This window comes from Podarcis muralis, chromosome 3 (genome assembly GCF_964188315.1).
Source record: "Podarcis muralis chromosome 3, rPodMur119.hap1.1, whole genome shotgun sequence".
NCBI lineage: Eukaryota > Metazoa > Chordata > Lepidosauria > Squamata > Lacertidae > Podarcis > Podarcis muralis.
Genome location: NC_135657.1, coordinates 56,100,025 through 56,116,627, shown reverse-complemented (window position 1 = coordinate 56,116,627; position 16,603 = coordinate 56,100,025). Strand labels below are relative to the sequence as shown.

The 16,603-nt window shown below is 43.3% G+C and overlaps 2 protein-coding genes across 5 annotated transcripts in view; one reads left to right on the top strand and one right to left on the bottom strand.

Annotated features, from left to right (window-relative positions):
* AKAP12 (A-kinase anchoring protein 12) overlaps positions 1 to 4,514 on the top strand; it is a 59,498-nt gene extending 54,984 nt beyond the window's left edge. For all 3 annotated transcript variants that reach the window (XM_028723663.2, XM_077925905.1, XM_028723666.2), the window contains one exon: positions 631 to 4,514. The gene's annotated coding sequence lies outside the window, so the exon portion shown is untranslated. The remainder of the gene's footprint in view (positions 1 to 630) is intronic.
* A 2,666-nt stretch (positions 4,515 to 7,180) lies between these two features.
* On the bottom strand, positions 7,181 to 15,494 carry ZBTB2 (zinc finger and BTB domain containing 2). 2 transcript variants are annotated; one of them, XM_028723669.2, is made up of 3 exons: positions 14,887 to 15,494; positions 11,077 to 11,259; positions 7,181 to 10,214 (listed from the first exon to the last, which is right to left on the bottom strand). In XM_028723669.2, the coding sequence occupies exons 2-3, from the start codon at positions 11,247 to 11,249 to the stop codon at positions 8,849 to 8,851; spliced, it is 1,539 nt and encodes a 512-aa protein (XP_028579502.1). In that variant the 5' UTR covers positions 11,250 to 11,259; positions 14,887 to 15,494; the 3' UTR covers positions 7,181 to 8,848. The 2 variants fall into 2 exon arrangements, with proteins under 2 accessions (XP_028579502.1, XP_028579501.1); XM_028723668.2 differs by having other exon boundaries at positions 14,921 to 15,494.
* Positions 15,495 to 16,603: the final 1,109 nt, after the last annotated feature.

Below are 16,603 nucleotides of genomic sequence, written 5' to 3'. Positions count from 1 at the left end.
GAGTTTGAGGAAGCCTGGCCTTATAGCTGGGTGCTGGAGGCAGGAATAAATTACAGTGGTACCTTTGGTTAAGTACTTAATTCATTCCAGAGGTCCGTTCTTAACCTGAAACTGTTCTTAACCTGAAGCACCACTTTAGCTGATGGGGCCTCCTGCTGCTACCGCGCCGCTGGAGCACGATTTCTGTTCTCATCCTGAAGCAACATTCTTAACCCAAGGTACTATTTCTGGGTTAGCGGAGTCTGTAACCTGAAGTGTATGTAACCTGAGGTACCATTGTACGCTGCTTATGTCATGAGATTTTGCTAACTTTTCCAAGCTGAAAAACACATCGTTAGCCCCTTTTTAATGCTACCTTAGGTTGGTGAATGGTTAGTCTGTCCTGCCTTTAAGGGCTTATGACTGAGTCATCTCCAGCCTGGGCAGTTTCCCACATAGTGCCACTGCTGCCAGCCGCTGCATAGCAGCATCATGCTTAACTACTGACTGCTTCCATTGATGTGGCATCTAGTTTTGGTTCATGGTGTGCATAGAAAAAATCTATTATAATATGATGGTACTGCCATTTCTTTGGATAAAAGGCTTGGGCTGCAAGATTTTGTTGATTTTTCTTTACTTCTGTTTCCACAGTTCTGGAAAAGTTGTGTCTTTATATTTGGAGGGACCAGTTCCTGAAGCAGCAGCAGAAGATAATGGATTCTGTTTAATTGGGCTGGAGGTCACTGATTTGGAACAGAGAACAGATGTCTGATGTCATTCTGAGAAATATACCTGACAATCCTGAGATACCATCAGGAGCTTGAACCGTCGTCTTTTACTATTGATTGTCAACACTTGCTCTTCACAATATTCTTTTATATTTTTTTGCTGATGAGTTGGAGTGGGGGGCAGAAAGTGTTAACTTTTGCTGAAATGACGTCCATACCTTAACCTGGGAAGGAAGTTGGCATCTTTTAAGCTCCCCATTTTATCAGTGCTTCCAAAACTGGATTGTAATTCTTTGTGTATTTATGTGTATATCTTCAAGCAAAATCCAATTTTAATGTATATTTCCTCCTCTTTATATGTGGAAAGAAAAAGAAAGAAAGAGAACGAAAGAAAATGATCTCACTTGTCTCACCCAGTAAAGAAACAATATATGTGACCAATAGGGAAGAATTGTGAGTGAGCTACAGTTGGCCACAGATAGATCAGAATACATTTGCATTGGCTTTCCATGGTGTAGAATGGTGTGAGAACCATGTTTAATGTTGTATTGGGTCTTGATTTGGTACAAGTCATACTCAAAAGGCATAGTTTTGCTTTGGAATAGTTGTGTTACTGGTTTACTAAACAGGACTTTATTTTCCATCACCTTTTATAAGCATGGCACTATGGCATTGTGTGTTGAAAATATGTCAGTTACATTCAAATGGAGAGTTAGGTGTACTTAAAAAGAAAGATTTCAGTGTACTTAAGCCTTCCTAAGTCTGCGCTGACTTTCACATTTATCTGAGTACAGTTTAATTCTAAGGGAAAGTGGAAAGTCTTTAGAAGCCAGACAAATAAATAGCCCCATCAATGTTTCTTCAGCCTTCCCTTAGTCCATTTAAGAAACTGTCATACCATCATAACTTTAGGCAAATGCTGAACTGGTTTGAAGCTATCAAGAAAAATAAAGATGGTTCAATTTTTAGCGTAACATTTAATGCTCTCCTGTTTTTGGAACATCCATGTCATGAAGTAAGACAATTTATTTTCAAAAGGTTTTTGATGAGTAAAGGATTATGTTTGCTCTATATGTGTGTCCCCTCAGTAGGAAAGTATATTTCATTATGCTTGTGTACATTTAGAAAACTCTGATTTCTGAAAAGTAATTTAAAGAAAAATTTGGCTTATACTGAGCTTTGTGCTCTTAATTAATAATTTTAAAAGCCCCAGAATTTAGGAAACGTTGAGCAGGAGTCACTCTTCTGTTTTGTTAATGGAGAATTGCAGAGTTTAGTACTGGTCAGTATAGGTTGTGCATAAAACTGGGCAGGCTTGAAATGCTAAATAATTGAAAGATAATTAAAATATTCAAAGCATCTAGTGTTTGATCTTCTAGACACCAAACATGTCTAGCAGGTCAAGTTATATTGCACTTTGTAGCCTTCGTACCTGTCTCAGCTGTGTCTTGCATGGCTCAGCAGCTTCATTGTCCTACATGTATAGTAATTTATTTGGAAATTATCTAAGTGAGCCAAATAAGACCTTTGGGGAGCTGCACAATGAGTAAAGAAAGAAAAATGTCACTGGTCTAATAGTACCATCTAGTGGTTGCTGTATGCATAATGTAGCTTAGAAATACTTTTAGCTAACAATACTGCCTTTCTTCAAATAGAATATGGAAAGTTGTGAGTTTAATAAAATTCATCTAACTTACCTGGAACAGCTCTGCTAATAAAATGCAAAATAATAATATGCAATTTTCTCAGTGTATTGGCAAAATTTGCAGTTCTGCGATGAAGTAGCCGATTTATGAAAATTAAAAATGGAACAATGCTTTTTATAAACCCTCTTAAAAGGTATAAAGACAACAGGGTTTCTTTGAACATCAGAAAAGTGAAACACTAATACATCAGTTTGTTTCAAAATATAACTCTGAAATAATTTTAAATAGCTAGGTGGATAAGAAAGGTGAGTGGCCATTATTTAAACATGTACGTTATCTACAGCCGTTCTTTCAGTTTCAATTACTGCCTTCTCTGACGAAGATCCACTGGTGTCTCAGTGCAAGAAATAATAACATCATTTTGGTATAATCATTGAACCCTTTTGGATTACAGAGTTGCCAAACTGGCAGCCTGGATAATTGTTTAGCTTTCAAATTAGCCCATGAGTTGGGCCAGGAAGTACTGAATAGTAAATTGCGGTGGGTGGGTTCCCCCATCTCTTTACTGGCAGCTATTGAGCAGTGCTGCCAGAACAGATGACAGCTGCTTGCTAGTGAGCCTCCTCCATCTCTGTCTCTTGATTGCAGCTAGTACACACGGTGTAACAGTGGCAAGGTATTCTCTCCCAACCCACCTCCCTAGGCCCATCAACTGAAGACTCCATGTACCTGCTAACTTTTCTCCAAAATGATGGCCTCCCCCCACCCCCAACCACACCACTTTTGTGAGCAGTTTGCTTGTTCAGTTTGGATCAAGTTTGGGATAAATGTGTCTTACATTTGTAAGACAGGGTAGGAGAGAATAATCAAAACCAGTAACCCTTTCACTCCTAGTGGGTGCTAGTCCATGAAGCCTCTTCACTAAGCAAAACAGTGAGCTAGTGAATAGCACCGCATCAATCTGTCTCCCTGAAAAGTAGGTGGTGTATGTATGTACACAAGTTAGCACGTGCCTCTCTCTGGACTTAGTGTGATAAGATATGAACTTCTTGATATGAATGAATTTGTAAGAAAGTTTAGTTTATTCAGTGCAAAATGGAAACTTTAAAAAGTATTGAAGGTTAAAGCTCAATGGCCTCCAAGAAGAAGAAAAAAAAGAAATACAGGTAGGCGCTTGTTTGTGGATCAGTTAGATGTATTCCATGTGTGTGTCTACAATGTGTACAAATGTGTAAAACATTCAGTAACATGGTGTGTTCCAAAATTATTTGGGGGAATCTTTGGTTCTCCCCCACCTTAGTGGCAGCTTCCCCAGTTAGAGTATGAATTAGAAAGTTTGTTCTGATTGCCAAATGCTATTTTGATCACTTTCATTGCGTGCTTTACAACAAGTCTGTCAGAGTCATTGTCCCTGAACTTCATGTGGCCTACCAGTCATGGGTTTAGTTGATGCTTGATGAACCTTTCATAGCCGAAGGGGACCTTGAAATAAGTTTATCTCACACCCGGCAGGCCACAAAACATGGCCTGTGAATTTCACAGCCCTGTTTTACAGTGCTAAGCAAATGGAAAACCTGCTGTGAAATGTAACTTGTGTATGGAAAGCCATATTGCAGTAGCTGCAACAAGCTAAATAATAATAATAATAAAACAATGGCATGGCCTATGTTATCCTGGTTCTAATCTTTATAGCTCTGAGGCTGTTAATAAATATGTAAAGTTATCTAAACATTTAAATAAAACCTAGTAATCACAATGTAAATTACCTGGCTAGAAGTTGGGGAACAAGCGCTTAGTTCTTGCTTGGTTTTTTTAAAAAAAAATACTGATCTAGGGCCTTTCTAAGCAATGCAAAGAACACAAATCACATTACCAATATTTCTGCTTTTAACTGACCCGTCTCCAAAAACCAAAAGCACCAATAGATTTTTTTCCATGGTGCAGGGAGCATGTCTCCATACACAGATACTGCTTTGTTACAGTGTATTGCTTTGGCCTCAGAAATACTCAAGACGAGGCTGCAAACTTTTAGCTTGTGCCACAACTCCAAGCTTTTGCAGTTTCTTCTTAATCCAATGTATTGGGTTAACCGATACTTTGATTTTATATGTTGTTTTTAAGGTAGATTTTCATGGACTAAATAAAATACAAACACAATTCATGCTTACTGTGTCCTTTGTCATTCTTATAATTGCTGTTCTTTGTAGTCTCTTTGTCATCACACTGATGGGATTTGTACCTGAGAAGAGCAACTTTGAGAACTTCTAGCCAGGGAGCTAGCATTCATCTTTTCCTGAAAGCTGAGGGGCCCATGAAATAACACCATTACTCCATTGATCCCAAGAAATGGTGGAATGCACCAACTGGGTAAGGGAAAATCAGGCTTTGGCTTGTGACAAGGACCACTTGCAGAAGCATTTTCAGGTGCACATAAAGCTATGGGATTCCCTACTGCTTTAAATGCCAAATTGCAGCCTGGGCATCTTGGAAATACCAAAACCTTTTGGTTTAAGACTAAATTGTGGTTGTGGGGTTTTAGTATAGCTTGCTTTTTGCAATCCTAAACAGTTACTCTGAAATTCTCAGTGGAACATGCTTTTATGTACATATATTTAGGGTCAGGTCATTATCTGCATTTTTATTACATAGAAAGAAGTCATGATATTGTTGCAAATAACCCTTGCTAAATATACACTGGCAGCAAGCGTTGTTAAAGCAATCCACCATATGATCCACACTAATGCAGCTACAGTAAGATTCTGTGCAGTTGTTTCATTTATGAAAATTGTTACTAATGGAGCATGTTCAGCAATTCTGAAGACTTGCAGAAGAGCATCTGGTGTGTTTGCGCTAATTGTGCAATGGTGTAGCAGTTGTAACCCATCCACATTTCTGGACAGTGCAGCAGCTTAGGTTCTTAGAATGTGAACATCTAGAAATGGAAACATTTCTGTTTTGCATTAGCATTGTCTTTATAATATCTGTCCCAATAACATTTGCACTCTATGCAGTTTAGTTCCTCCCCTTTAATCCACTGTCATTCAAATAGCTTGTCATTCCTAAAGGATTTTGGAAAGCCAAGTCCTCACTGCCTACTAGTACAAAGCAAATATTAAATGAGATTAGATTAATGCAGAATAAACGAAGAATTGGATTTGGCATGCCCATGATCCTGCCCTTATGCATGCTGACATCTTTTGCAATAGAAACAGTGTGATGGGGTATCGCATAACAAACCCTGCTATTTCAACTCAATAGACTTGACAAGAGATGCTCGGTACAATCTCTGCAAGCTTTATGAACATGCCAAAAGGGCAATTACATTACAATTAGAATAATCATCTCACTGAACCTAAAGGTAAATGTACACTGACCCAATCCAGCTAAAATGGTGATTTCAGGTTGAATTTAGAGAAAAATTGAGAATGTGGTCAGTCCCTGATCCCAATCCACCCCCCCAAAAGTGTCTCCTCTTTTCAAAAATGATTTTTTTCAAAAATCAAGTGTCGCCCATTTGATTTTTAGATCTCACCGCCTCCACAAGCTTCACTGTGCCACAAGCCACCCCATTCACCAAGTGCCTTGAACTGCCAACAGGTTTGGGGAGGGAAAAAGGGGAGTTGGGGAAGTCTACAAGTACCTTTCCATGGCTTTTCACTGAATTTAACCCTTAGATAGCAATCATTTGCATATATTTAGGTGTAAGACCCTTTGAAAGCAGTGGGACTTCTTTGAGGTTTTTTTTTAATAGACTTAATAGTCAATCTTTTAGAGTGCATCAAAAGGGGGGGGTTCAAATTAGCCTGTGGAAGGCATTCCAGATATATAGCCATCATGGTACCAACTTAACTTCTTTCACCAGTGAACCAGAGCTGATTTAAAAGGTTAGGTGCCTAGAGGTACAGGTGATCTTTTTAAGTAGCCAGGCCCCAAACTTTATAGAGCTGTGAAGGTTAATGCCAGCACTTCATAAATTAAATGGAGCCTAGAATTTAATAGGCAGCAAGTAATTTGTGCCACTGACTTCAGTGAGGCTGTGTGGGTCTGAGTAGCCCCTTACGGTGGACAGCCAACCTATACCACTTGAAATTGCAGGTGGCCAACATGTATTTTATTGCGCCACTTTGTAAATTTCCTATAAATAGCACAGCAAGGAAGGGGCTGAACTAGCCCCTTATTCCCTGTTGTACCTAAAGGGAGCTTGGTTTAAACATGCAACACATGTCCTTGTAGTCTGAATTGGTATAGCGCACACACAGGCTAGCTTTGACATTTTCTGGAGTGGGGCTCTGTCACGAGTGTGAGGCAGTGTGCTTTTTAAATTTCTGGGGTCCAAGCAAACTATAATGGAGTAAAGGGTAGGAACCGTGGGGACACACTCTGTGTATAGGTCTTCACATGCAGCTTCCTGGATCAGGAACTTGGTTTAAACATGGCGACTACATTTTTTTCTTTGTGGACTCTGAGCTGCAGTCATGAAATCTGATATCTAAGAACATGCTTACCTCTAGTCCTTCAATTTTTTAAAGAGAAAGCCTTATAGTTCGATTCTATCCCTTCACATGCTTGATCTGATGCAAGCATAGGCCCACGACAGAACAGTTACATTCTGTGTGTCCCTTTCCAGAGTGGATGTGCAGTGCAGTAATTTGGGGACATAAGAGGCCCATGATCACGAACTGCGTAGACTTCCCCCTCGCAAACACACACATTTCCCACATCAGTTGTTCCTGCTGCTTTGGCCCCCAAACAGCCTCGTGCTGCATGTTGAGCTCATGTCTAAGATCTGCACAGCATGTACGTATGATCAGCTCACATTCAACCACCTTTGACTTGACAAAAATCAAATTTTATTTTATACCTTTTTTATTCCATAAAATAATGTATAAAAACTTACAAACTGGAAAACATAACTAGACACAAAATAGGATGATACTCAAATAAAACATGTATACAAAAGCAGATTTGTATCTGCCTCTCTCTCCCCCATCAAAACACACACTGCCCCCATTTCTGGTGGAATGCCTCTGTTTCTTGAAACTTTCCCACCAGGACAACTGACCTTTCAATGGACTCCCTCCTCTCAGGTTATTTATACTATTGGAGAATATTATTATATTTATATATTAAAAAGATAAAAATCAGCAACTTGATTTTAAATTTGCATACGGTACTATCCAGAGCAGAAACTTGAATGTACACTGCGTCCCCTTTATTCCTTTTTGCACTTTGACTGGTGCCCAAATTGAAGGAACATAAAGAATATATAGCTTTCCACTCAATGTTGCACTGTTACTTAAAAACCAACCATGATACAGTTTCATCATTATACCATTTGCTATGTTACAAGAGGATGCCAGTAACTAAATATTATTTAAGACCAGATTTCCTTTCCCTTAATTCCTACATGTTAATCACATAAACTCAGATTGCTGCTTTGATAAAATAAAAAAGCCACAATGTTTTTCCTTTTTCAGTTACACTATAAAGGCTCAAATCTATTATTCCCACATTTAGCACAGGGCTCACTATGTACAATTCTTCTAATCTCTGATTTCCTTCACGTTTTGGGTGATAGCACTGTTCATCATTATCAATTACTAGTCAGCAGGATAAAAAAAAATGCATACACCCTGTACCAATTCAAATGTAAATATGCTTTTAAAAAGGACCAATTTGTGAGACGTTACAAGCAGTGGCCAGTTTGGAAAGGGTGCATGCACACATTTTACCTGCATTTACCTGAAGTACACACACACACATACATACATTTTTATGCATATAAAACGATTGCCATCACATTATTTCTGCTATTTTAGCAAAATCTGGTCCTAAACACATTTATCTGGAAGTTTTAAGTCCCACTGCAGTTAGTGGGGTTGACTACCAAGTCACTGCGCTTGGAGTCAAGCCTTAATAATACATTTTTAATGGACATAATGTCAATGAAGTTACCTGGAAACAAACACTTGACAATAATCATGTGGATTAAAATAGTGTTCTTGGTTCATTAAGGGAATTTCCAAGCTTTTGTAAAATGACAACTTTACACAGCTTATAGGTGTGTAACCGTGAGAATTTTGTATCTTCGGTATTCCCTCAAAATGCCATTTGTTGAGAGAAAATATTGTAGTTTAATGAACATGTTTAGTTTCCTTTCTGTCTTCTTCTCACATTGCATCTCACTGCATTCAAGTATATATATATAGAAACAGTCTTAGAACTCGCTTAGAGTATGTTACAGATGCATTTTAGCATTATTCACATAGTTAGCTGAGTTACCCTTATACATTTTCTTCTTGGTTAAAATCAATTGTTATAATGTGATACAACACCCTTTATTAATTTTATACTTTTGCTGGAAAAAGGAACAGAGCCAGACTTCCTTCCATGTCAGTGTAGTTATGGTTGTGGGGAGGGGAGGAGGATTGGTTTAGTAAAAATGAGTAAGACAAACTGTTTTCTTAAAAAATAATAATGATATGAGCCTCACAGTCAGTCTAACAACACTGCTTCCTGTTCTTTTTTGATAGAGTCTAAGACCGAATGGTCACTCTCTGTGGTTTCAGCATCCCCACCACCTAGCAAAATGGATCTATCCTCGTCTAGAGTAAAGACAGAGTTCTGACTTTGGCACGAATGTTTGACGACTTCATTAGGCGTGGAGAACGTTTTGTCACACAAGTTGCATTTATAGGGTTTGTTGGTCTGTACCAACATGTTGTCCATTTGGTTGCCTTCCTCAAAAGTACAAAGCTCCAGAGTCTGCTTGTCCACCATGGTGTAGGTGTCCATGCTTTGGTTTAGACATACATGTCGAGCAGCTTGATTGGCCCGGCAGAAGCTTTTGTCACAGGTGCTGCACTTGAAAGGCTTGCCAGTATGAATGTACATGTGCTCCCTCCAGTGGCTTTTCTGAATAAATTTGCGCCCACAAATGGAACACTCGTACTTCCGCCTTTTAACTTCCCTTTCTTGATCTGCTTGCTCCAAGTTGTCTATGTCAGCAATGTCAGAGGGTGGCGGTGTTTCAGCCTGCGGTTGTCCATCAATGATGGGTGAATCCGAGATCTGCTGCAGCTCGCTATCGCTAATCATTCCAGCTTCAGCAACTTCCATAGAATCTTTTTCAGGAGCGTTATTACAAAGAGATAAAGGAACGCTACTTTCCCCGTGCTGGCTTGATGAGAAAGGCACCCCTGTGTGAATCTGGAGATGCTCACGCAAACTACTTCGCAAATTGAATCGCCGACCGCAGAGGTGACAAGCGTAGTATTTGGGGAAGCTTCCGTTCTTTTTCATAATGCTTGGCTTGACGTGCGCAATTGTGAGAGAAGCAGGCTGATCATCTGAGGAGGAGGCTTCCATGTTGTTTTCATCACCTGGAGGAGAAGGATGAGGAGCAGTAGAAACCAGTTCAGGAGACAATGGAGGCTGTAATGGGTCTGAAGTGGACATATTTGTTGGGGGCACTTGAGGCAGCGGTGGTGGTGGTATCTGTGACAGTTGGGGGGCTTCATGCATCTGTTCTTGATTTGCTCTTGATGACTGTGGCCTTGGTCCTCGAACAGGTTTGTCAGTTGTGGCGGCTGCTTTTGTGGAATTTCTTGCCTGGTGATCCGCAATCTGAATACCGTATAATGAAGATGCCAATGGAAAAATCTGCTCTGGGTGTGTAAAATTTCCTTGACTGGCAAGGCTAGCCTCTTGAATAAGCGGGAACGCATGCAGAAACTTTATTCCTTGCTCCAATCGAACAGGATCTATGAGCTGAGGTGCCATTTTTCCAGTGTACATCAAATGTAAGAGATAGCTGAAAATATCTGGCTGTATGTCAGTTGCCTTCAAACGGACACATTCACTGAAAGAAATTTCAAAACAGTATTAAAGAGGAAGATAAAATGCTTCTGAAGGATTACAATAATTAAGTATACAACTAAGTGCACAATTTTAAGTATACAAGAATGCAATCCTAGACATGTTCATATAAATAAAATAAATCTGTTATCATGGTTTAGGCATTACTTCTACTGCTGCAATATATCTATATCTATCTATCTATCTATCTATATATATATATATATATATATATATCTGCAAATATATAGGAACGCGGGTGGCACTGTGGGTAAAACCGCAGCGCCTAGGACTTGCCGATCGTCACATCGGCGGTTCGAATCCCCGCGGCGGGGTGCGCTCCCAGCGCCTGCCAACCTAGCAGTTCGAAAGCACCCCCGGGTGCAAGTAGATAAATAGGGACCGCTTACTAGCGGGAAGGTAAACGGCGTTCCGTGTGCTGCACTGGCTCGCCAGATGCAGCTTGTCACGCTGGCCACGTGACCCGGAAGTGTCTGCGGACAGCGCTGGCTCCCGGCCTATAGAGTGAGATGAGCGCACAACCCTAGAGTCTGTCAAGACTGGCCCGTACGTGCAGGGGTACCTCTACCTTTACCTATATCTGCAAAATGCGATCTAATTTATTCCAGAATATATACCTTCAGGGCAGCAGTTCATGAACTTGATCCACAAACTAGTTAGGAGTGAAATCCACAGGATTAGCACTGTAATCGGGTTAATTGATTTGTGGATGAAGCTGGATGTTTAGTTATTGTGATTTATAAAGCAACTCACATTAGGCTGCCTTAACACTTTCTAATTCCTTCACACTATTTTACCTTAACTAAATACCATTTTTAAAGTGTATTATTTTATAACTACTGTACCTGCTTTGATGAACAAACAGCATCTTGAAATAGTTGGAAAAAGAGGCAAGGACAGATTTGTGTGCCTTGAAGTAAACATCACCAATAGCAACTGTACAGTCACACAGGAAACCAAACTCCCGTTGAGCATTGAGCTGCTGCAGAAGAATCAGTCCATGGTTGGCTAAATCCATCTTTTAAATTCTGTAAAGCAAATATACTTGTTTAAAACAATTTCCTCAAACATACTGTTACAGATCTGGGGTAAACAGAATTTGGGAGTAAAAGGGCACCTATAACTGCTAGGGCTAGTGAATGTTAGAAATTAATAAATGGTAAAATTTAGATAATATTTGAAGTATTGAAGGGAACATGCCCAACATTAGGAAATTGCCCTGGGGAAAAGTGCAATCAAGGTGCAATTACCAGACAATGGCCAGTGATTGACCCTGTTCCTGAGCTCAGGGTATATAGCAGAGTTGGGAGGCGGAGGTTACAGGTAGTGTAATGTCACTAGGGCTGGGCAATATATTGTCCAAAACCAGTTTGAAGTCCATATCATGATATTGGTTTCATAATTTTTGACCAGACTATGATGTGTGTGCGCGTGCGCAAAAAAACATGATGTGGGGAAAACTGTGAACCCAGCCAGTGCCTCTACAGAGCTCCATCCTTCTTTCATGATGTTAAGCGGGTTTACTTACACATACTGTATATACAACCTGGAGCCTACAATGGAGGAAGTTCGCAGCAGCAGCAGCAGCAGCCCAAAACATGTCAGCTTATTCCTTAGCAGCAGCAACAATAAGCTCAGCACCATCCTTTCTCTTCAGCCTATCTTGCACTGCAGGGCACAACATAGCTAGCAGTTCCTTTCTGCTTCCTGATAACATCAGTCCAGCCCTAACCTCATAGCTTCTTTCCTAGCCTCAGCTCTGGTCCCTCCTTTGCTATGCTAAAGCTAATTACCTCAAAGGGACACGGGTGGCACTGTGGTCTAAACCACTGAGCCTCTTGGGCTTGCTGATCAGAAGGTTGGCAGTTCGAATCCCTACGACAGGGTGAGCTCCCATTGCTCTGTCCTAGCTCCTGCCAACCTAGCAGGTCGAGAACACCAGTGCAAGAGATATATAGATACCGCTGTGGCGGGAAGGTAAACAGTGTTTTCGTGCGCTCTGGTTTCTGTCACAGTGTTCCGTTGCGCCAGAAGCGGTTTAGTCCTGCTGGCCACATGACCCGGAAAGCTGTCTGTGGACAAACGCTGGCTCCCTCGGCCTCAACCCCAAAGTCGCCTTTGACTGGACTTAACTGCCAAGGGGTCCTTTACAGTTACCCTTTACCTACCTCAAAGGGGATTAACTTTTCACACATCTCTTTTGAGGCTTTGAACTTCAAATGGTCTATGCCCCTCCCCCTCCTTCACCTAAACAAGGAAATTAGTCTTTTCAATCAACACTTGTTGATTGGCTAGCATTACTGACCTGATACACAACTTCAGAAAACTGCCTAATTTAATTAGTGGCTTACCCACAGTAATTATTGATGCTTAGAATACATCACTTCCCACGGCACATAATTTGTAACGCAAGGCAAATTAAACACATCAAACCTTAATTAAATTATGGCACTATCTTGATCTGGATTTTTAGGCTGTCTTGCATCCCAGATTATTAACAATATCCCGTGGCCAAGTTGCTCACCAGGGCAATGGTTGTAGCTTATTACACCACTCCTAGCCTGACTGTACTGGCTGCCATTTAGTTTCCAGGTCCAATTCAAAGTGCTGATTTTGACCTATAAAGCCGTAAATGGCTCAAGACCACAATACCTCAAGGACTGCCTCTTTCCATATGAACCTACCCAGACCCGCAGATTATCTTCTAAGGATCTTCTTCATGAGCCTCCTCCACAAGATATCCAGAGGGCAGCAACACAAAAACAGGTCTTTTCTCGCCAGGCAACAACATTCGTCTTCCACCATGCCTTTGGCTATTTAACATCCTATACTCTTTTAAATGTGTTTGTGGAAGGGAAGGGTTTTGTTGTTTTTATGTATGGTTTTTTAAAAATTATATTGTATTTTTATGGTGTGAATCTCAGATCCTTGGATTGTTATATGCAAATGAGAGCTCACTGGAAAGACAGATCCTGAAGCTGAGGCTCCAGTACTTTGGCCACCTCATGAGAAGAGAAGACTCCTTGGAATAGACCCTGATGTTGGGAAAGATTGAGGGCACAAGGAGAGGACGACAGAGGACGAGATGGTTGGACAGTGTTCTCGAAGCTACAAACATGAGTCTGACCAAACTGCGGGAGGCAGTGGAAGACAGGAGTGCCTGGCGTGCTCTGGTCCATGGGGTCACGAAGAGTCGGACGCGACTAAACCACTAAACAACATTGCTATTCCAATGTACAGACCTGAAACACTTGGATTTAAAACAAAGGAGTCCCAGGGAATCTGGTGATAACTTAAAAGTTAAATATCCCCCTTTAACGGATTTGTTTTTCAGTCCAAGATGACCAGGACATTGGGTTTGGGGCACTAAATAAAAATTTGAGACTCTTGTGGTTGTGCTCCTGGTTCGTCTGCTACTGCGCGCAAACAGAATTTATCGAAATAAAACACTTAAGAGCTTTAAGGCGCCGAATAAAAGTGGCAAATCCCGTCTGCATCCCGGCCAGGAAGGAAGCGGGGGAAAGGAGCATTTTGCAAACTAAGCGGCTGCTCGCTCGGCAAGGAAACAGACCGTCCGGCTCCTTCTCTGAACAACCCACAAGAGCCAGCGAGACTCCGAGGCGGCGCTCATAGGAGACAGCCGGCCGGAGAGAAATCAACAGCAACCAATAGCGAAGGGGCGCCGCAACCTTCCTTTTAGCTCCTCACCCGGCGCTTCCCGCGGTGAATCACGGGGTGCCTGCGCTGACGGCGTTTCCTATTGGCTGCCCGTCGGTGGGCGGGCGGGGGAAAGAGGACAGGCAAAGCCAAGCCGCCGCAGCCATCGCGCGCGCCCCCGGGCTCTCGCAGCCGCAGCTCCGCCTACGCCACGCCCCTGCCCTCCCTCCCCCTCCCTTCGGCGACGCGAGGTCTCCACGTGCGCGTACACGCAGCTCCCGGAGGGGGGCGGGGCGTACGCGAGGACGGACGGCGGCGCGAGGCGACGTAAGCAGCGCGAGCGAGCGAGCTGCGGCGCCTAAGGCGCGCGAGAGACGGGATCCGCCGCTGTCGCCAGGGCCGCCTAGGCTGCTGAAGAGACGCAGACGGAGCCGCCCACCATCAACCCCCCCGCCCTCCCTCCTTCTCGCTCCCTCCCTCCCCCTCCCTTTCCCGCTCCGCGCGGCTGCCTCAGCGCCCGCCCCTCCCCCCTCTCTAGGCCGGGCTGCTGCTGCTGCTGCTGCCGCTGGTGAGAGAAAAAGCGGGGAAGGCCGCTGCGTAGCTCGGCGGCTCCGAGGGAGGGAGGGAGGGAGACCGGAGGGAGCGGGGAAAGCAGGGGCCCGAACCGAGCCCAGCTCACGCTGACCCCACGGGCCAGGGCTGGTGGGAGCAGAAATCCACCCCCCTCGGGTCCTGACCGGGCGACCTTCCCACCCGCCGACCCCGGGGGGGGGGAGCAACCTCCACCGTCTCGAGGCCGCCGCCGGTTGGTCGCGAAATCCCCCTCAGGTGCTCGGGCCGCCCTTTTCCTCCTTTCGGGTCCCGACCTGGCCTAGCCCAACCGCCAGCACAATGGTGGGCATGGAGCGGGGTGGGGGAGCAGCCGGACGCCTCGGCCTCCTCCGCCGCTGCCGCTCACGCTTCCCCCTCCCTCCCCCCCCCCCGCCGCCCCGATTCACCTTGTGTATGTAGGGGGGGGCAGACGGAGCTCACCTGGCTCGCGCTCTCCGGGAGCCCCCGCCGCCGCCTCGGCGCGCGCCCAGCAGCAGCAGCAGCAACAACGGAGTCGGAGACGGCGGCGGCGGCGGCGGCTTTTCCTGTCCGGTTACGTTAGGGTCACATGACCGAGAGCGGAGCAGAGAGGCTGTGGCGAGGAGCCCCCGCCGGGGAGAGAGGCAGAGAGGAGGGGGAGGGGAGGCGGCGACGAGCGCTGTGGCGGCAACAGCAGCAGGAGCCACCCCTCCCCCCTCGCCTCCTTCCCCGCCCGCCTCGCCTCGCCTTTTCGCGCGCCGCTTCCAGCGAGCAGCAAGCGCAGGCCGCACCGGGCTCGGGGCGGGCGGGCGCTCTTTTGCAACGGCGGGGAGAGAGGGAAAAACGAAGCCGGGCCTGTCGGCTGTGGCTGCTTTGGGCTGTAATGCACCGACATAGGCGGCGTACTGGAGCGAGAACTGCATCTTCAAACATTCGCTCCATGCGATGTTCTCTCCCCCGAGCAGTTATAGGAGGGAGGGAATTGCCACGAGGTGGCCAAAACAAAAATAAGATACGCTTATTTGAGGGTAAGAAAGTAAAGAAGCTAGGGTTAATGACCAATACTATTTTTAACGTGAGGTTTATTGATTTTCAAAGGATTGAATTGGCACTACAATATTTATAATATGCAATTTTAAGTGGCTACTTAAGCCTTGCTTAGAATATCAAATATGCTTACCCTTCAGTGCATTTTTGTAGGTGTTTATGGAGGGCCAGATAAAATGTAATTTTTTGAATGTATCAGCAATCAGCAGTTGTACTGAGAAAAAGGCTTGAAGATGAGAGTTAACCCTTTAAAAAAAGGGATCCAGTGGTGTCAAGAGTAACTGAAAGTACTATGCCATAGTTGGCAGTATAGATATATAGGTCAAAATCGGTACAAAAATACATGCATTTGGCTTTGGCACCTGTTGAAATGTTTTTATTACATGTGGCTATTGCTTCGATGCTTTGTGGCAATAGTCAAATGTCAGTTCACTACTGGAGTGCTGAGACTCTAAAACTGCAGTAAAAAAAGAGAACTTGCTGAGTAGCCTTTTGTGTTTTTAAAAAAGGAGAGAAATCCGAATAACAATAGTGCATATGAGAATTAACCTAATCTATAAATGGCATCATCTGCCCCAAAGTGAATATGCTTCTGCTTGCTAGTGCTTTGAATAATAGGTGTCCTTATATCTGAAGATAGAAAGAAATGCGATTGCAATAGTGAGTTCTCAATATATAGGATTGCAGCTATAATACATACTTATGATATTTTCCCCCAGTCATGTTGGGGCATGGGTCTGGAATACTTAAAAATTGCTGAATATGCTTTTGTTCCCTGAATTGCTTCCTGTAACAACTTAGGCAGGCTATTTGTGTTCTTCTGTATGATCTGTAGCTGTGCACTGCCTTTCCTGTTAAGCTTCAAACATCTACAATGCTAGGTGTTACAAATATTATGTTGTAATGATATTAAGAGAAAAGGTTGCAGAATATTTTACTTACTAAATTTTACTCAAACCAGGATCTAATAAACTGTTCTATCTGCATTTATGTATTTACTGGAAGCTTGCTGTTAGAGAAAAAAGTTATTTGTTAGAAAATGTAAGGAGCCCATAGGATTTAAAATTGAAGATTCTGTTTTGTGTAGTTCTGTTGTGT